This window comes from Hakea prostrata, chromosome 6 (assembly GCF_041222555.1).
Source record: "Hakea prostrata isolate BN-2017 chromosome 6, UWA_Hpros_2, whole genome shotgun sequence".
In the NCBI taxonomy this organism is placed as follows: Eukaryota; Viridiplantae; Streptophyta; class Magnoliopsida; order Proteales; family Proteaceae; genus Hakea; species Hakea prostrata.
Window position 1 is genome coordinate 19,469,474 of NC_142605.1, and position 22,060 is coordinate 19,491,533.

General features: G+C 36.8%; 1 protein-coding gene across 1 annotated transcript in view; it reads right to left on the minus strand.

The window, feature by feature from the left end:
- Nucleotides 1-2,830: 2,830 nt before the first annotated feature.
- The window catches only part of LOC149012475 (protein CASP), a 37,033-nt gene continuing 17,803 nt past the window's right edge, over nucleotides 2,831-22,060 (minus strand). The window contains exons 8-19 of the mRNA XM_089159690.1: nucleotides 20,681-20,736; nucleotides 20,201-20,366; nucleotides 13,594-13,686; nucleotides 11,794-11,922; nucleotides 11,464-11,583; nucleotides 11,207-11,287; nucleotides 9,971-10,078; nucleotides 9,710-9,853; nucleotides 9,526-9,624; nucleotides 8,663-8,742; nucleotides 3,971-4,063; nucleotides 2,831-3,483 (exon numbers count right to left, since the gene is read on the minus strand). Coding sequence (XP_089015816.1) covers nucleotides 3,420-3,483; nucleotides 3,971-4,063; nucleotides 8,663-8,742; nucleotides 9,526-9,624; nucleotides 9,710-9,853; nucleotides 9,971-10,078; nucleotides 11,207-11,287; nucleotides 11,464-11,583; nucleotides 11,794-11,922; nucleotides 13,594-13,686; nucleotides 20,201-20,366; nucleotides 20,681-20,736 — 1,233 coding nt within the window. The 3' untranslated portion in view covers nucleotides 2,831-3,419. The remainder of the gene's footprint in view (nucleotides 3,484-3,970; nucleotides 4,064-8,662; nucleotides 8,743-9,525; nucleotides 9,625-9,709; nucleotides 9,854-9,970; nucleotides 10,079-11,206; nucleotides 11,288-11,463; nucleotides 11,584-11,793; nucleotides 11,923-13,593; nucleotides 13,687-20,200; nucleotides 20,367-20,680; nucleotides 20,737-22,060) is intronic.

Genomic DNA, 22,060 nt, shown 5'->3' on the forward strand with positions numbered 1-22,060 from the left:
CGGAGAACCCAAGAGACGTCTCATGTTAAAGGAGAGTAACGAGACCACCCTGAGGAGACTAGTGTGTATCTTAATGTATGTCTACCATTGAGACTTCATAGTTAGAGTAAGGAGCATACTTGCATACTCATTCATTTATTCATCATTATAAATATATACATCAATTGATTATTGATGTGTATGGACAGATGATATATGGTCATGTTGAACTCATTTCTTATATATATATATATATATATATATATATATATATATATATATATATATATATATATATATATATATATATATATATATATATATATATATATATATATATATATATATATGCTTTTTAAATCTTATAACAGGTTATGAGGACTCCATTCAAGTGGAGAGTTTGTCGCTGCCAACTATGAGGGGATCGACTAGCAAGGAGGCGGGGACACATGAAAACTTGTGCCCATGCTCGGATTGCTCCTATGGAGTCGAGTACTATTGAGGCCATAGAGATCAATTATGAGATTGTAGTGGCCCTTGTGACCATATGTTATGAACTGATAGATGGTGGCGCTACTTAATCTTTTGAGCATCTTCAAGAACATAGACTTCCGATGTTGAACAATGATTTTTCTTAGAATCTGATACTTGATTAGACTAACTTTGGATTTAAACTTAAGGATGATTGTAATAAAATTTTAAATACATGATTTGATACATCATTTTCCTTTCTTGCCCTTAGATTTTGCTATGTTGTCTTTTTGCTATGGATTGACATTGAACCCAACCCAGATCCTGTAGTATTGTCAATCCCATGGGTATTCGGGTGAGTTCAGATCCGGTTGGGTGGGGTGTGACATTGAGACGAGAAGACAGTGTAGACTGCAAAGAGCAAGAGAGAGATTAGAGGGTGTGTGTGTGTGTGTGTATATATATATATATATATATATAATATATATATATATATATATATATATATATATATATATATATATAAATATATATATATATATATAGAGAGAGAGAGAGAGAGAGAGAGAGAGAGAGAGAGAGAGAGAGAAAAGAGATCGTAGAGTGCGGTCGTGGGTGGAGAAGAGTTGCAGTGATGAGGGCTTGAGGCACATAGAAGGAGAGAGGGTTCAAGAGTAAAAATCAAGGGCTCAGGTTTTGGATTTTAGGAGCGCAAGGAGAGAACCATAGAAAGCAAGAAAGAGGGATTTTCAAACAACGATCAAGTTTCGTTACCCTCTCTATCACCAACTCGTTTCGTGATTGCCCTAGATGAATGGAGGGAAGACAAGACGATTTACTTTGCTTAAAGTTGGAAGAGCTGAGGCTTGTATTCCATTGTTTTTCCTCTCTTCCAGCATCCAACAACACCAGCAGTGGCAAAACTCATACCGCCGGTAAAGAAATCTTTGATTTTCGTCGATATTTCACCGGTTTGACAAAAATAATCGATTTTCCAGCAACATCTTGTACCTTCCATTTTGGTTGTTGTTTTTGTATCAGAGTTGGACGACATGGCAATGTGTCGCCGACATAAAGTATTGTACCACTAATTGAAAGTTGATTTGTGGTCTCTTCTTTGAGGGTGAGTGTTAAAAATTAAATAATCACATGTTTTAGCAAGGTATGAAATGTCGCCGACATAAGGGGGTGTCAGTGGCTATCAACTCCACTGAAACCCCGAAATTTTAGCAACATTTGCTGGGGTTTCGATCAAGTTTCCTTTTTCTATAAATAATAATTGTATTAGAAGGAGATACAAATATTATCTTCTTATTTGATTTCCGGTTGTAAATTTATAGATTTTGTCAACGTTATTTTATAATTTCAATTACATCTTTGTTTCCAATTAATTTCAACAACATTTGCAGGGGTTTCAATCAAGTTTCCTCTTTTATAAATAGTAATTGTATTAGAAAGAGATACAAATATTACCTAATGATTTGATTTCTGATTATAAATTTATAATTTAGTCAACCCTAATAGTTTTATAATTTCAATTACATCTTTATTTCTAATTATAATGTCAATTAATATTATCGATTTCTAATTATGCATTTCAAATTTTCAATCAACCTTGCTTTATTTTATATGTTTCGGTCAAGAAAACCTTACTTTTCATTATAATTTCATATATAAATGACAAAAAATTGCTAAAAAAATTGTTCAACAAAAGAAAAATCATTGAAAAATTGGTCACGTCCATATATGGCATATATCATATCAAAAGAACATTTTGTATCGCCTCCTTCCAAACTCAGCATATTTGGCTGAAAAATTCTACATTGGTTTTCGGATGTGTTTTTATTTTATTTTTTATCCAAACCTTTCATAGTGTTGCAATTCTCAGATGGTGAAACATGGCTTTTTAGAACTTCAATGCAAGGATTGTGATTATATTGGCAGGAGAAGACCACTGTCATCGTTGAATCTTGAAAACATCACATATTAAAATCTGAAGATTATACAGGAGATAGCTTGCATACCAGCAAACAAAAAAAACTCTGATGGTCTCATGCAGCTCAACCACACAGATCAGTTGCCCAAGTTTTAATTCTTTACAGCATTTCTTCACGTGAAGCACTACACCCAACTGCCATAATTAACTCCTTTGAATTGACCGACCCATTTCTCATGGCTGCTTTGAAACCCTCTTCCACCCTCAAAGCATTTATGGGTAGTTCAAGTTTGGCATCTATCAAGGAGTCAAGGTACCAAAAAAGGACTCAACCAAAATCTGGTCAAACTGATCCTTCAAGGATGTAACTGTTTTCGCTTTGGCTTAAAAACAAAATCTTGGTCCGTGTTTGGTACTTTTATTCTTTCAATAGATTCTTGGTCTAAAGTGCATGATGAAACCTGGTTCTTCACTTCTTTCTTGCTTTCAGAATTTTACCAGATGCAACCAAAGCAAAACCAGGTTTTATGTCTCCCATCTGTCATGAGGTTATTTGAAAGACCAATGAAAGTGGGTTTTGGCTTTTAGCACATCGTTTGCATACTGGACTTATAGACAACCCAACTTCCCAGGAATGTGAAGATCTGAGTAATAAGCCCTGCAAAAGCTTCCACGAGAGACATCTTTTGTCAAGTTGCCAAAGCTGCAATACTTCAGGAGCAGTCATTTTTCTTTCACAAAAAATGTCTCCACAAGCATTGGACTGGTTCATGTTTCGTAGCAGTCAAAAATCAAGACGAGAAAATGAATTCCCTCGAAGCAGACCATCTTCCAATAACTTTGAATTTACTAAAATGTTTCTCTTGGTACATTTCATGCTCAACCAGAAAATGGTCTCGAGGAAAGGGAAAAAATTTACCATTTGTTATATACATTGTCAGGATATTGACTAAATCATTTTCTGTTGAAGTAAATCCATCCATCCATCTTTACAAGGGGCATTCAACTGAATAAAAAAATTATCAATTAAAGATCAAAGAGCATGTGGAAGATTCTTCACACCAGTCATCAGAGATTCCTCATGGCCACTTGTCGAGCTGTACAGACCAAGGGAAATGTTAATAAAATGATGATGATGATGATGATGATGATGATGATGATGATGATGATGATGCCAAGTATACACATTGTGTTAACCACTTTTTAACTCTTCTAACTAATAGTTACTCCAGGGTAGATTGTCAGCGTACACACTAATAGACCAGTCTCACATAAGAAGTTAAACCACATCAAGAATCAGCTCTAGCAAACAATACAAGCCATATGACTTTTAGCTCCTGTATTCTTAGATTTATTTTCATGGGCCCAACCAAAAAAACGGAAGAAAAGGAAAGAAAAAGAAACGAGAAACTTCAGCAAGCTGATTTTTGTGTATACAATTTATTTGAAAAGCATACACTGGTCAGGTTTGGGGCCAGAAGGTTCCTGTTACACTAAACTAAAACTAGGCATTCATAAACATGCCAAAACGGGAGTATCTAGAAAACCTTTCTGAACAATAAACAGAAGATGTTTGATGAATACCTGAGATGGCTCAAAGCAGACATCCTGTATAGACAGGTGAACACCAAAAGATGCAATCCGATAGAATAGAAGAATACGAAAGTTCGAGCATATCTGCCAATAATATAGATGGTCATTGATTTGTCAAGCTCCTCCCAGAAAATTAATCATGCTAGTGAACAAATAATAATACAACTAAAAAATGTGGAGTTAACGGCTTCATGCTGTTTATGCTTCCATGTTCCATGAAACCACTAGATGCAATTCATCAGTCACAGACATACACATCACAAATAGGATGCATGAGTTCAGACAGAAGCTTAAATTTCCTTTTAATGGAATATTAAAGTACTTTCAATCTTTCCACCTAATAAACAACTAAATTGGCAAAATGGCAAGTATTTCCTGCCCATGTAGAAGCATGAATCTTCCAATTATATTTTCTACCGGGGTTAATGCAGAAGCATGTTAAGCAAACTATATAATCCAACCATGGCATAATAAGGGATCCTATTGCAAGTAAAAGCTAACTGAAGTCAGGGTTGTTTAGGATCTTTAAAAATAAATAAATAAAAATAAAAATAAAAATAAAAAAACAATAATAAAGATAAAAAAAGACACCATTTTACTGTAAGTAACCAGCACATCCAGCCCAGCCATTTTACTTGTATAGTAAGCCAAAATTGCAAATTTTCCATGGGATCTTGCTAGATCATTGCTATTTTGGAAGCCCCTAAAACTTAGTCACAGGATCAGGATTATAAACCAAGCAAATGCTTTGAAATCCAACTATTAAAACATTTGCTAATTGTGTCCTACATATTTGAGGGATCTTTTGCCACTCTGTTATATTTTTGCAGAAAATTAAATTCTTCACTCTAGTAAACTTAGCTAACATCTGATGTATGTAAAACAGAATGGGGTTTCTGAAAGGTAGGGGCAAGTCAATGTTTCCAGAATAAATAAAGATCCCAACACAATGGCCGAAATGGGTTATATGACTACTAGAATACCAATCATCATGGCAGAATTAATTCAAGAATAGAAGCAAGAGACCAGCATCTGGTCAACCTGAGCACCCCATCTAAAGGGTCATATCACATAGTAGTAGCAGGTTCTGGCAGTACTTAGTTAAGTATCAAAATTATATTCTAGTAAAGGAATGTCTGGTCATATCAGAAAATCACTTTGAAAGCTAAGTTATTGAGTGCTAGGTCATCAAATTTTTTCTTGCGACACATCCAGTAGGTACATTTTGTTCTCTATGCAGCATTGTTACTACTTTTAATTCTAAGTTGTAGTTTCAAGATGGATCCTTGATAAATTATAAATATCAACATAAGCCCCACACTGAGAATCATTTTGAATACGAAAAAGTGTTGACGATTTTCACAATCTGTTCACGAAATTTGACACCAAAAGTTTCTAAACGCAATCCAAGATATGGTCCTCTCTTTCTCTCTTCTTGTTACTGTTTATTTTTCTTCTCATTTCTTTTATTTGTTATCCTTAAAATTATAAGGCCCGTTCTCAGTACATGATTATATGACAGCCCTGCATGTATTTTCCACAATGCAAACATGCAATCCCCCATACCATTGTCATCCCCCCACCCCTGGGGGCTAAAAAAAATAACACCTAACCTAATGCAATCCTAGATTATAGGAGATCAACTAGGATCTAGTTGTTCCTGGATAAAATCAGAAACAAACTGGAATTTGCAAAATTAGGGGTAATCTTTGGGTTTTGCAAAATTCAGAGATTGGGGATTCAGATTCTAGTAGAAATTAAGGCTGGTAGTTTGGATCAAGTGTAGCGAAAGGGGTTGCTTGACCCAAAATTTGGGCAAAACCGATGGTTGGTTTGTGAAATTTAAACTAGGACTTCCAACAAAAAGTGGTGAAGCAAAATTCTAGGGTTTCGACTGTCCAAACTGCTACCACATTTGAAAGTTTTTATTAGGTAGCTACGGGGATGGTACAGTCCAAAGAGGATAAAGATCCAATGGCTGAATAGGTGGGTAGAATCATCTCAAAAAACACCTTACTTGCATTCTTCTTTTAGAGTGGGATAGAGGAAGTGCGAAATTTAAATTTAACTCACTGTAGTCATAGTCCTTAGATCGAAGCAGCTCCAAATAAGCAATAACTTGAACTTGAACCATATTGGACAAGATGCGTCTTCCACTGTGTTGAAGAGTAGGCTTAATGGGACCTCCTGGGCTTCTCACTGACAAGGACTCAACTGATTCCATTATCTACAGTAACTTGGTCCTCCGACAAGAAGCACCAGCAAAAGCTTGGCCTTTAGAAACCAAAGAGCTAACCAGCCTAACTTGAAACTCTAGACAATGGATCTGATGCAACCAGGATTTGCAACCATAGGGCAGCCCATAATTTGGGCCCACATTGGCGGATTGGCCCCCAGAGCTTGCGGGACCAAGGGCTGGCAAAACCACTTGAGGGGTATTTTGGTCATTTGATAACCACTCGAAAGCAAGAGTGCCCTCATTAGATTCTCCATAATTTTGGGAGTCCATAACTACTTTTGGTTTTGCATTTGAGTTAGTGGATAGAGTCCTGATGTGATTAGGAGTCCCAGTTGGAATTCTAATCCCAACTGGATTTCTTGTTAGAATAGGTAGTTTTCTTATGCAAGTCTCTTATCTTTAGGGATTCTAACTATAATTCCTCTTTTAGTTATGTGAGAGAGTCTTAGTACAACAAGGAATTCCACTTCAAACTAAATTCCTTGTTGACTCCTAGTCTTCTATTTATTGAGTCCTGAGTATAATTCTCCTTCAATCTAAGACTATAAATGTAGCCACCCCCTTTGTAACAAATTAGTTTATGAATTATCGAATAAAGCTTGCTTTGAAGGAAGAGATTCCAAGGAGGAGCTAGTTTTTTCAGTTTCCTGCAAATTTCAGATCCCTTGTCTTCTCCAAAGCCTTTGGCAGCCGTAGGAAAGCCCAATTTTCTGCAATTGATCAACAGCCCCCCCCCCCCCTTCCATCTTTTCTTGAATTTTCAGACTATCCTAGGGACCCAAAATTGAAGATCCCATCTACGCCAATCCAACCAACCTGTCCCAAACTTTTGGAAACTCATCTCCCAAACCCTAGTAACATTACACCACAGTTTGAACCCACTCTGACCATCCGATTTTAAGATATAATTATTTTCTTGAATTTTCGTATTTCCCAAGACCCTACGGAAAGAACCTTAATATCTTTCAATTTAGCCACCCAAACCCCGCCAAACTTGGAGGTTCATAACCCAATGTCATTACGTACATTCCCTCCAAGTTTCACTTACACCTACAGACCCAAGCTTCCATCTCAAGGAATTTAACCCATGTCTCCTATAGGAAGGGTTATGTATTCTTGAGATCCTTCGAATATATTTGACCACAAAAGAGTAACCTAACCTTTCTCCCAAGGAAATCATCCCTTCACAACCCATATCACAAGGAACCCCATATCCCCTAATTTCCCAAAACCCTAGAAACCCTAGAAATTACAAAATCCTAAAATTCTTACACCCTAGATTGAAGAATAACTCCACAAATTCAAAATCTTTTAAAACAGAATTATTTTCTTCTAGTTCCTGCCCTAATTAAATCTTAATGGACAGCAGCTGTATATGCTCAATTATGATTTGTGGCTGAGTATTAGACTTCCAAAACTTGGATCTAGGGTTAGGGGATCTAGGATTAAGGTGGGACAGGGAGGGGAAGTTACGGTCTGGCCAGGCTGCATTGATTGAGATTTGACCTAGAACAGCAAGGAAAAATCCTAAATCATTGCTGGTTCTCTAAAAGAAGATCCTGAAGACTGGGCCCAGATCTGGGGTTACATAAATTGATATCAGAACTAGCATGAATCAGCAGTAGCTAGAGCATGGAAGAAGCAACAAGAGACTATTTTCAATCTCATCATTGTATAAAGAGGAATAAGGCAACAACATAGGCCTCCAGAGATCTATGAATTAAGAATATATGATGATGTCAATAATCTCCAAGTCTTCTATAAGTGCTTATATGATTTAGACACTTATTTTGATTGGCATGATCTATTGGGTATAGCATTAGCAAGATGAGGATATTTTATGATCAGTTGGCGGGTTATGCCTGTGAACAATGGAACAACACAAGAAGGCGTATGAGATACAAACAACAATGAAAATGGTCAGGTGGTCAGGCCACTAATGTAACACTATCAAAATCAGTTTCTAAGCTGCTATCAGCTCAAGATCCTTCTCTTTTAACTGTAACTCCTCTGCTCAATAAAAATCAGGATGATTCAAGGAGGATTGTTTAGCCCATACAAGCTGGCTGCATCTAGGAAGGCACCCACTGAACAGCTACAGACATAGATGAAGAACGCACCCCTAGAAGAAATTCAGTGAAATTGAGATGGCAAAGGTTTTCATATTCTGGACCTCCCGTCTCCAGTAAGTTTTATTGACACGAGTTCCAAGCCTGTAAAAAAGTTGGGCCCGAAAGGTCGACAGAGAATTCCTTTTCCCATATAAATGATTCTAGAAAAGAACTTCACACTTCACATACTGTAACATAATCCAAGTACAATACAAAGAAAAACTCAAAAGCAATTACCGTATCTTTAAAAGGAAACAACTAAAAATCAGATAGCAACAGAAAAAGTGGAGTTCTATAATATCCAAACCACGGGAAGAAACACTAATAGCTTACTTGTTACCCAGAAGAAAACGGCCACTGCTCAGTGTGATTTTGTCCCTGAACCCCAATTCCTTGTACCTTTGGTCCCTTTCCTATTTTAGATAAAGAAGTTCTATGAGCTCAAAATTTCCAAGGGAAACCAACTTTCAGTGACAAAGGTACACCAGAACTGAAAATGTCAGTTCAAGCTATTATACCAAAAAGAAAAGCAGTAAAATGTCAATAGATAATTCTTGGGTTTACAGTTCTATGATTTGACAACAAAGATTACTTTCCCTTTTCTTTAAGCCAATCAAATATGGCAATCCAGTCTTAGAAATATCAATTTGGTCAGATATTCTAAAGATCACAGAGAGAATCAGGGGAAATGCCCTTGCTATGGTTTTTGCTACCATGCATATGGATTGTAGTTCTTGTTCACTACCACCTATTTTTCCAACTGTTGGATGGTCCATTAGAATTTAGACATAAAGACTACTTACTGAAGTTGCTGATGATAAAGATTACTTACTGAAGTTCCTGATGATTAATGTATTCGAGTTGATACTGCTACCTGGATGAAGTTCTCTTAGTGTTTACATGCATCTGCCACACTCAAGATTGATGTTTTATCTTTCTTTTTTATTATTTTTTTTTAAGTCAGAAGGTAGTCTAGAGTGAACATGTTATTATTTTCAAATCCCTTTTAGTGGTTTCTAATTTACTGTCCTAGATTCCATGAAGGCATTTCCACTACTTAGAGGCCCCAGATGAGCAGTTCCTCGTTGTCTTGTTTGGTATCCCTCCCCCAGGGGACACCCTGCTCTCCTAGATAGAGATACCATGACACCTATAATGTTGTCACAAGTGAACAGAGAAGAAAAATTAATGCTGACCTTTTTCGAAAATGCTGCAAAAGGATTTATGTCATCTTCATATATCTTTCTGTACTTGGATTCAACATCTGAAGCAAAGCCACTTTCGATATCTAATTGCTGAAAATGACCACATAAAAAGAATGAAGTTAGACAGTTCAATTTGAAAAAAGGAGTTATTAAAAGATGCAACTTTGAAAGCTACCTTCTTTGATCCTCTAGATACAAGTTTTTCTTGGTTGTAGTCCTGGACATAGCGTATCTTCCCATAGAGTTTCACATTGTCAGCTTTTGTTTTTTCCAGTTCTTCTGTTAGCAGCCCTATCTTCTCCTTCAACTGCCTCACTTCCTAGTACATTTCATGTTCATTGAACTCGTGGATAACAATCATCTTTCCGAAATGAGAAATATGGAAAAGAAGCCATCAGGCACAGATTCCTGTTTATTTTTTAAGCAGAATACATACCTCTTCTGTCTCTCGCAAACGTGTTCGAAACCGATCTCTCTGATTGCAGATCACTCTAAGCATTGAACTCTGATCTTGGTCTGACAAAACGTGGTTTTTATCTGTATTCTGATCCCAGGGGACAGAGGGATAATGGCTGCTTAGTAAATAAGCTAAACGCCTAGGCATACAAGAAGCATCTACTATACCACCACAACGTTCAAATCGGGCATAGTTCAAAACTTCAAATGAGATTATGATACAAAGAGTTCACCAGAATGAGAATCGTCAATAACATTGGAATATCACAACTACAAAATTCCTGAACCAATGGTTCTAATGGGTTCTGAAGTAAGAAATGCCAACTTTGGGAGATAGGAAGACAAGAGAATATGAGAGCAAGAAGATAGGAGGGGGGGGGTGAGAAAACCTTGAACTGAATTTGTACAACTAGTAAGTTCTCAGCTACGGCTACACAAAATCAGGATACAATGATGTCAGTAAAGTGAAAGGAAGATGTGAGTGTAGTTTCAAGTCAAAAGGACTCAGTTTAACATGAGATAAGAGGGCATAGTAGAGAGAAGAAACATAGAATAATATGCTCTCAAGTATCAACTGGAGGATGCAATCATGAAACAAGGTTTTTTTGGGGGTAGAAATGGAAAGAATGGAGCTTGGATTTGAATTTTGAGATGACATTGGTTGGAAGATAATAGGGTGAAAATTAAGCAGGTCATAAAATTTGGAGAGATTTTCAATGTAAGATTGGAGACTCCCAAGATCCAAGTTTACCAACAGTTTATTGTGTTCCAGAGGGCCAACAGTTTGACAGAATTTAGGTTATAAAGTGATTTTCATACTGGAATCAGGTTACAATGGATTGTAATGAGTAGCTAAGAATTTCTGATGGAGCAACAGTCTTTCTGAGTCTCAGAAAATGCAGGAGAATAAGAACAACCAACACATAAACAAAGATTACCTATGGAACTTTAAAGTATTTTCAGCCCCAAACAATAAAGCATTGGCAATAAATTGGAATTTATCAACATGAAACTTTAATAAATAATTTTTTTTTTTAAAAAGGAACAAACGAACACAATGCATAGTTACAATCTGTTTATGATGTACAAACAGATGCAATGCAAACTCCGACAGCAAGATTTATATACTAGTCCAAAAACTGCACCAAATTGAGCTCCAGAAGGAAGTAGTCACAAACATAAGCAAAAGGGTTGTGAGAGGAAAAAGAAGTAGTACCTCAGATACTTCTGTTCCCCCAATCTCATGAAGTTCCCAGTCATCAAACAGAGTTGCTTTTCTATCTATGGAGCTGTAGCCCTTTATCAGAGGAAAAAGAAAGTTAGAAAACAAAGAAACTGGAATAAATTACTAAAACATGTTTGAATTACACATGTGACATATACTGAAAAAATGAAAAGGGGCTAAGCTTACAGGTTCAATTTACTAAACTTACAGAAACTTTGAAGAAAATTTCAGAAGTTATCGGTTCAAACCTTTGAAATATCGTCTTCAAGCTTTGCTATCAACTTTTGCTGCTCATTCACCTTTGCAGTTAGTTCTGCAACCTTAGCTTCTGTTGTTTCCAACAGAGATGCTTTCTCCGAAAGTTTCATCTGAATGTAGTATAAAAATGTGTAAAGCGAAAGCAATATAACAAGAAAAGAAATAACCATTGTCTACCCAATTCCTCAGATAGGGAAAAGATGGCATCGGACATATAATATTTCCATTTCTTCCACAAATATCTCTAATAGGCTCATTCTTAAATTTTAAGCAGATACGCATTATGCCGAAGGAAATTCAAGCACTTGGACATTTCGTACCTTCAACTGTGTGAGTTCATGTTCCACTTTCCGGTTCTTATCAAGAAGCAGAGTCTCCAACTTGCTCATTTCTTCTCCAGATGTAGCTAGTTCCCAATCTTCAGCCTCAATTGAATTATAGCCGACTGCCTGAAAACAGTAAGAGAAAAAGAAGATGGTTAAGGATGCATGTCCAAACTGTATGGAACCTAAAAGATATGCTGCAAGAAAATAATACATCAAAAATCACGAAAAAAGCACTGCACGTTCATGATTGTATGTTCATTCCTGACATCTCAAAATACACCAGGAGAGGATGAGCTCTGTAATTCCCAAGCCACAAGCACAATATTATAAGATTTCAAGGATTAACTGAAAAATGGACTAAACAAGGATTGAACAAAAGACTAGGTATTGATAGAACTGAAAAGCTTCTATGGATAGCTAAGAGTTGGACACAATCAATGTCCACCTCCCCACAAAAAAAAAAAATAAAATAAATAAAATTCAACCTTTTCTCAAAAGAAAATGGTATAAATGCACAAACTGGGGGCAGGACACTATTTATGGGGTACATATAACATAAAAATTCCATTAATAATATACCTCCATCCATGGGGTATGCATTTATCTGTGACCATTTATATTAATATCCAAATCTTACATATAATTTTCATTTGGACCCCCCCTCAAGTTTGATCTAAGTCATTTTTAGTCCAGCAAAAATAATATCTTCCATTTGCCTTCCCTATGGTATCCAAAAGAACCATTTAAGGATACATTGATTTTTTATGACCAAAATGCCCTTGTATATTAGAATTTATTTTTTTTCCTTTTTCAATCACACGATTGACTGCCAGATTTGTATAACATACATAAATTCCAATCCAACAATCTCAATCAAAAAAATATGTTATATACTTACATACATACAAGGTTTTCTTAGTTTTTAATTTCCAGAATCATGCCCTTGACTGAAACTAAATGGAAACCCTTGAATATATAAGAAAAAACCCCCGCTGCTCACATTTCATTTCCGGCAAGTGGGGCGGAGGAGATTATCCAGTCATCCAAAATGGTAAAGGTGGCGGAGATATTGCAGGTTGATTACGTGGTTTGAACTGCCACTGACGGTGGCAGCCACCGACATGGTCACCAGCGAACGGAAAGAAACAAACTTAGTTCTGTGAATTTAGTGGAGCCCCTTCAAGGATAATGACATCGGTTGATGAATTTTACTTACAGGTTAAGGCTACAGGTTCCATTCATTTTGTATTAATTGCTGTTAGCACTTATGAAAGAGAATAGCCTTGGGAATTTCCCCATCGTTTGCAAAGGTGAGGTGGGAAAAATAAACATGTGACCCACATGTAATGGGGTGGGAGAACAAGAAAGGAAAGGATTTTGTAGAGAAGTTTCAAATGTGGGTCTCATTTTGCTGTTTTTCACACTTTTCCACAAAATTCCACCTATTTAGTGAGACTTTGAAAAGGGATGAGGTGGGAATATTAGCATGCCACATCAACAGATAAGTCACACTTTGGAATTTCATGGAAAAGCTTAATTTTTCAAACTTTTTTCCGCCCCTTTTTTCCCACCCCACTTCAGATTCAGCAAACAAATGGTGCCCTAATGGTAGCAGATCTAAAATAGTGCATCATGTGCATGTCATTACAAAGAGGAAAAAATTTTCAGCTAAGTTTGAACGAATATTTACAGTCAGGGAAAAACAGAACCGCCAACCAGTGATGGCAATTAAACCAATATGAAGGAAGTAACTCATGAGTCCACCAACAAAGTGTTAGGGAGGAAAAGAATCACCTGCAGTATCTTGATTTTTTTGCGCAGATCATCCACTAATTTGGTTGTAGGTCTAATCTGAAGCTCCTTCTTTAACTCCTCAAGAGCAGTGTCCTGTAAATTATTAAATAAATTTACAAGCCCACAATATGTTAACAGCCATTGAAAAATTAGGAATCTAAAAGACAAAATAGGTCGATATGTTTTAATACTAATAAAATTTCCATAGTTGTTGAGGTGCCTGGGGGAACAAGGCACTGGAGTAGGCACTGAAGAGGGTTAAAATCGAACGCAACTCCAATCAGCCTAGGGCAACCAAGGCACTCAGGTCGAGTAAAACATCTTGACAACTTTTTCTATTTCCAAAATGAATTTGTAAATGAATGACATCCCTAAATAATAATGAAAACGTTCAAGATTTTGAGCCTAATGTGTATACTCCTATGCTCTATCCATCTTCTAAATACAAATGAAATACTTTTGTTTAAGGCCTATGTTTATACACACTAAGCAATTGTATCCATCAGAAATAATCTCTAGCATACAAATTAAATGTTACATATGAGTGACCTTTAGTGAACATGGCAAATTACCGTATAATAGTATAATATGAAAGTCTCCAACAAAAAAGAACGTCAGCAGATGACAATTGTGCTTTTTTTTCTTTGGCAATAGATGACAATTGTGCTTTTTTTTCTTTGGCAATAGATGACAATTGTGCTTTAAAAAGAAATTAATGAAGCCTGCATGTAATGTTACAAACCATACAACAATCCTTGTTGGAACACCAAAAAAGATATACCATCCCAACTCAGAAGTATTAGAGTTCTTGGAACTGTAGTTCAGAAACTTGAAGAAAAATCAGAATCTTGAACATCTCAAGATGAGATGACATAAGATGATATGAGAAACAAAAAATGCACAATTTCGAGTGCCTGGACTGAATTCTCAAATAGTCAAGAATCTCGGCCTCCTTAGCAGGAAGTGACATACTTATAGTATTGCATTTTTGGACTTGGGAGTTAACTAGAGTAGAATGGGGTCCACGGCATATGCAATATTCACTGTACTTTGGTTGGGTATCAATGTAATATACATTGTGAACATATCACTTTGACTGAATCTTGCAGTTTACAATAGAAATTTTAATTCTTTAATCATTTCTTCAGGAATTATGCATATTTATATATGTTTTGCATAATTCTGTCCCATAGATAGAACCCAAAGAGGGTATATAATAGGGCAATTTCAAGGTTTGATGTTTACTACTAACCAATGATGCAAAGCCAAAACACCCAATAATATATATTTTTTTTCTTTCAATTTGTATATTAAAATAAAATTATTAAAGATCAAACAAGCTTCCCTAGAAATTTTAGAGCCTACTATGCCATTTTCCACTGAACACCATTTCAAAACGGGCAAAAAATGGATGAACTCACCAATCATGGAACTCAACCTAGTTGATATGGCTGTTCAAGACAAATTGGAACTTTGCTCGAAAGATGAATAAAAAACCATCTTTTTAAGAGATGGAAGGTTCCCTAAATAGGTTTTTGAATGATACTAAAGAAGGAAGAACAACTATCGTAAAGAAAGAGAGTTCTCTGGACAGTGTACTGAATTTTCTATCTTCCTTTTCTTACATCAACTTTTTAGGGTCACTTTAGGCATCATCACACCAAGGAAACGCTTCACTAATTGGCATTTACCAGTACATGAGTTAGTCTTTGTCATGGAAAACCTTACATATTAGGCATTTAGCCCCCCCCCCAAAAAAAAAAAGGAAAAGTGCAAAACCGAATCAGTTTTTTATTAGATCGCTAAAATGCCATCAGATGTAGATGATTATACAAAGGGCAAACAGCATCATTTGCATTTAGCTACTTTCTATTCGTATTTCAAGCTAAATCATGCCCTTAAGATACTTGCCTGGTCCTCACAAGGGTGTACATATGGACTACCATATCACAAAAACTAGCATTATACTTTTCTAGACAAAAAGGAACCCTTTTTATTAGGTAAAAGAACTGTGGGCCATTGGTGGTGAGAGATCTAGGAGGACCATGCCAAGTTCTATCACCACATTTACCATAGAGTGGCCTGCAATTATTGTAAGTCAAGCTTTAGTCTAACCATTAGTGAGTTACAGTCAATGCCAATTGACCCGACAGGTAATTGGAAAATAGGTTTTGAAGTTGATACAAGAAACAAGGACTATTGGACTAATGAAACTTGAAGAGACTGTTGAGGATGGACCACTCAAGAGGTGGTCGAGTGATGCAGGTCTGGTATAGGGCTGCAAAGGTGGGGTGTTATGGTCAAGTGATGCAGGTCTGGTATAGGGCTGCAATGGTATAGGGCTCCTAATGGAAGGAGAATTAGGAGAATAGGGAGGGGAAGAAGGGGGAAGTAGAATAAGGAGAACAAAACCTTTCAATAACAAACAAAACTCTTCAACCCATTCAACCCAGAAACTGTATCCTAATACAATCTATTCAAATGCAAATCCTAATCAAAACCCAAACAATGTCTAATATTTCACATAGGAATACCAAAACAAATAGATGACAAACTAAAATTGTAATAAAATGAGTTGGACTTATTTTAAGTCCAGCTATTTGTTGGACCAAACCCCATGGAACTAGTTCTTTTGGGGTTGGACCGGAAGCGATTGAACCAGTCTGATACTGCATCAATTCTCCTCCTCTAAAAGGAACTTGACTGTGATGAGTTCAGATAAGGTCCAAGAATGCCCTCTAAGTCAACCCATCATAGAAGTTATGTACCAGCAATCTTCATAAGTTTGATAGACGGAAGATATTTTGCTGGGAGGAATTTCATCTCTAGTCCACCATGCTAGAAGGTATGTGTTCTAACTTCTAATAACCACATAATTGGTTTTCTTGTCATACAACCATGGGCGTCCTAGAAGAATGTGGCAGACTTTTAAAAGAAGATCATCACACTGCACTTGATTAATTAGTTCATCAATAGAACACAAAAGCAAACACCTTTCATGCAGTTTGAGGTTTATGTTGTTCACTCATGCAACCTTGTAAGGGTTTGGATGTGATTCCATCTTAATGGGAGACATAATAAAAGAGAACGCAAGGATAAAGAAGATAGGGGGAAGAAAGGGAAATCTGAGAAAAATCAGACTTGAAGAGGAGGAAGAAGGATAAGAACACTCATAAGAAGAGAATAGAAGAGGGGAGAGACAGAGAGAGGGAGAGAGAGGGAGAAGAAGGGAGGGGGCTGCAAATGCTCAAAGCTAAAGCTTCAACTCATTTCTCTATTCCATCCTCAATAAGCTGATTACAAGTGTTTAAATGATAAAAGAGACATTCTTCAATACGAAAACAACTATAGTAGGACTCTAGGTAATTTTAGACTAACAAAAGAATTGATCATACTAGGACTCTTAGGAATTTAAAACTAACTAAAACTAATCCTAGATAACCTACTTGAACTAAAAAACTGATTACATGATTATCCCAATAAATAACTAAGTAACAAAATCCTAAATTATCTCTAGAACTCCCACGAAAACAATTCCTATTTTATCTCCTTGCAACTTGGACTTAGAGCTCACCAAATTTGAATATATCTCCTCACAAGCTGGACTTAGGGCCCACGAAATATGAAAATTTATCTTCTAGGTTACTGTTCACGTTACTGTAGCATGAACAGTAACTTCTGGTTGTGCTGCATCAGTTTCTTCCTCTCTTAAAAAAAACAAACTCATCCTCGAGTTTCATTAAAAGATAATATGCCTTACTTGATTTGCATTCACAAAAGCAGGCTTTGATGGGTTTTGCAACATTGTTCTGAATCATTGAGAAAAGAAATTAGGGAAAAGGGAAAAAGGAGGAAGAGTAGAAAGATCTCAAGGAGGAGAAAGAAAAAAAAGCAAGGAAGAGAGACAAGAAGGTTGAAGAGTCTGCAAGATAGAGAAGTGATTTACCCAGGTTTGGCTCTGATACCAAGCAATGGGGGCAAAATAAAGGAGAAAGAAGGATAAAGAAGATAAGGGGAAATCTGAGAAGAATCAGACTTGAAGAAGGATAAGAACACTCATAAGAAAAAGAAGAGAAGAAGGCTGAGATAGAGAAAGAGGGAGACGAAGGGGAGCTGTAAATGCCCAAAGCTAAAGTTTCAATTCATTTCTGTATTCCATACTCATAAGCTGATTACAAGTGTTTAAATAATAAAAGAAACATTCTTCAATACGAAAACAACCATAGTAGGACTCTTGGTAATTTTAAACTAACAAAAGAATTGATCATACTAGAAGTCTTAGGAATTTAAAACTAACGAGAATAATCCTAGATAACCTACCTAAATTTTTTTTTTTAAATTATTACATGATTATCCCAACAAATAAATAACAAAATCCAAAATTTTCTAAAAATCCCACGAAAACAGTTCCTATTTTATCTCCTTGTAAGCTGGATATGGGGCCCACCAAATTTGAATTACTATCCTCACAAGCTGGACTTGGAGCTCACCAAATATGAGAAATTATCTCCCAGGTTACTGTTCACGTTACTGTAGCTTGAACAGAAACTTCTGGTTGTGCTGCATCAGGTCTTCAATCCCAACTTTCGAAACTCTTAAATCAATTCAACTCAGAAACTATATCCTAATACAATCTATTTAAAGGAAATAAAATGCAAATCCTAATCAAAATTCAAAACAAAGTCTAATAACTCAAGTTGGAATACTAAAACGAATAGAAGACTAGAACTAAAATTGGTATAAAATACTTATTTAGGTCTGACTTTTTGATGGACCAGGTCCCATGGGACCAATTCTTCTGAGGTTGGACTGGAAGCAATTGAACCAGTATGGTACTGCATCATTGAGGTACGCAATTGCCAAAGAGGAGGTGAAAATTTCTGACATCAATGCAGGGAGTATGGATGAAAGATAGCTGTAAGCCTGTAAACAACTGTCACAACATGGTTTTGTTGGCTGGCAATGACGACGACAGCCAAAGCTTGAACAGACTGATAGTGGTTGATGTCAGTATGAATGGAGAAAAGAGGACTCCAACAGCAGTAACTGAAAATCATACAGAAAAAAGAAAGAAAAAAAAAGTGAGGGGCATTTTTGTCCAAAGATGTCCATCGAGAGTCTCGATGGGTCCACTGTCCCTGTTTTAAGTTAAAAGAGATTAGGACTTTAGTTGTTTGACTCCTAATCTTTGTCAGAATCAGTTTCCTAATTGTATTCAAACTATTTTCATTATGTAAATAAAACACTCAGCCTTGAGGTCTTCACAATGAAAGTGAAGCCCCAGCTCAAATCGTGGTCTCAAGTGAAGCCTCAGCTCAAATCGTGGCCTCATTCTCATCCTTCTTCTCATCTTCTTACTCCTACTCCTCTCTCTCTGTAATTTACAGAAAGAAAGCAAAAAAATAAAGAGATAAATATAGACGAAGAAATCCATCGAGGTAAGAAGGCATCCACCTTGTATCACCATACATTCCTCACAGCCTAGAGTATCATGCAGAGTTTCTGATTCATTCAATGAGCAATAAGTGTCCCTACATACATTTTTCTTGTCAACCCCTCATACTAGGATAACGCTTGATCTGTTGATCATATCTCTCTCTGCTTTTCAACCTATTTGTCAAGTAGTCATCTTCTACTACAACTTGGCCACTCTTGGATCATCCAGTAATATGGACTAAAAATGAAATCCCAATTCCCACTTAAACTGATATTAAGAGTTAATCAAAATTCTGCTGATGGTAACAGAAAAAACTGTAATAAAGTTTAAACAAAACACAGTTCTCTGTGTTCCACAAGCCAGAAAAGAAACCAAAAGTGGTAGCAACCTATGCAAAAATGCATTGGAGAGCCCACTTTGAACAATTTATAGATTTTCTCTATATCAATTCATCTACATGAACCCACACTAAACATCAATCCAACTAAATGCAAGTACAGAAAAATCTGTAACACAGACAGGAGTTATAAATTGAAAAAAAAAGAACAAAACAAAAAAAAACATATGCCATGGGTAATGTAACCTAGAAATTATTGAGCACAGCAGATTATACTTTATACATGAAGTCAAAGATGTATTAATGCAAAAAGCAGGATGTGTTATGGAAGAACCTTAGATACAGGTTCCCTCTCTACAGAAAATAACAGAAAATAACAGAACAGAACAATAACTTTGTTGGATAAATGCAGCTATTACTGAAACAATGATTCGAGTACCTTATCATTCGTTTCCAAAAAAAGGGAGAAACAAGACAGAAGGCAGTTGTCCTTCATGCAATGGAATTTGTGCATGTGTGGACGACCAAAACCACTCAACTGACTTCATGACTGGCATCCAGTTGCCACAGCGCCAGCTGGAGAGGGCAACTAGTGTTTTTCTAGGGGAATTAGTGGGCCTTATTCAGAAGGATGCAGAAGCTCAGGTTTACTTTAGAATGCAAAGGATTCTGGGTTTTTCCTATGTCTGGGTAGGTGGGAATGAGTGCCCTCCTTTGATGGAATCTCCTTCCCCAGATTAGAGTCAAGGAGATAGCCTTTGCTATAGCACACCCCCCCCCCCATGCACTTATTTAATACAAAAATGGCCATTTATTAAAAAAAAAAAAGTTACCTTTTCATTGAGTAATGCATTCAAATTCTTGATCTCATTCATGTGTTGTTCTCGCTCATTCAATAAAGTGGTTTCCATACTGTGAAGTTCCATGTTCAGTTCAGAGACTAACTTCTCTTTTGCGCTCAATGAACTTTCAAGTACGCTATTTGAATCCAAATTATCACTGAAACAGAGAAATCTATAATTAAAAGTATGCCTCCCATGTAAACCATAGAGCTCAAGTTGACAGTAATGATGGACAAACAGTACTAACATAATACCTCCTAAATACCAATAGTGAGTCCAAATTTCTTGGGTCCTCCAAACAGCTATGGGGACTCTAAATGTGAAAGATCTCAAATTTTTTGAAAATGTCAATTTTCATGAATAAGGCAAAACGATCAATGAGACTACAAGTTTGGATTATGCAGATTCAACAGTTCGAATATGATACTACGTAAAACTGCATTTCCCAGGTCTAATACTTGAAGTACATACATTTTCTTAGTCTCAGTTTCTCCATTGGTTGGCTGTAGCTGGGAGCGCAAGAGACCCTGTAATATAATCACCCAAAAGTGCAGAGCTTCAGTCCCAAAAATTCACTTAATAGAGAAAAAATAACCACAAAGTAGGATTTGCAAACTAGAATTTTCATAGCAACAAACACGCTTGTCAATCATTAGGAAAAATAAATAAACGCAGGTGGGAAAAGCAAACTATGCATGCAACAGGTAATCACATGGTTGCTTACTGTATGGTTCTAATCAAGTTTCAGGATCTCGCTCTTGAGGGCAATCTCACATTTGAGAAAAAGCGAGATCTCACTCGAGATTTGGTATTTTCCCCGTTGCTCGAGTTGGCGAGATCTCGCTCAAGATCTGATATTTTCCCTAGGCCAACTCGAGTGAACTCGAGGACCCATCTCAAGGGATTAAGGGTCAAGTTGGGCTTAAAGTTGGTACTTAGCCTATTTTAGGCCTTTAAATACACTACTAGTCTTAGACTTGTGAGAAGACAAACCTAAGTATGAGCGATATGAACCCAATTCTAGGGTTAGGGTTTAAAGACTAATTCCCTAAAGTTAAAGATTGGCCCAAAATCTTCCAGAAAATATTCTAACAAATTTAAAGGAACCTATGGGTTGTTAGGATTTTAACAAAAGGGGTATGGATTGGGATAATTAGGAAAATAGGTAAAAGTAGCATTTTATCAATCTTCATGGGAAGTGACAGAATAATGAGGAATGGATAACCAAGATGAAGATCTAAACATGAGATATTTTGGAAAACGGAATAATTAGGGAATGATCAACAAAGGATGAATCTTGAGAAATGTTCCTTGGGTCTTCCCTTCTCTCTTCTTTTCTTTCTTTTCTTTTTCTTTTCTTTTCTTTTTCTTTCTTCTTTCTTTCTTTTTTCTTCTTTTCTTTTTCTACTTTTTCTTTTCTGTTCAGGTCTACCGCAAGTCAGAGAGCGGAGGAAAAGAGAATCGGAGAGAGCAGGGAGGTGGAAGGGGTTGCCACAAGGTCTGGGGAGGATGGGGGAAGGGCTGGGTAGGGTCGCAGGGGTTAGGGAAAGGGGATAGGGGAGCGCAGGGGCTGGGGAGGCTGCTTCTGTGTTGCAGCGGCAAGGGGGAGGGCCTGCTAGGGTCTCACTCTTTGATCAGTGATTCACTGGCCACTAGATCGATGAAGAATCTCTCCAAAATCCGCTTTTTGATCAGTGATTCACCAGCCACTACATCCAGGGATCCCACCTTATTCTCAAACCTGGTGGCTCAGTTGATTGGCATTCCTGTAGGCTCATCTTGCATACAAATTCTGGGGGTCCCAGGTCCTGCCTCCACCGAATAGGGGAGGGGTTAAGGGCGGTCGTAGGG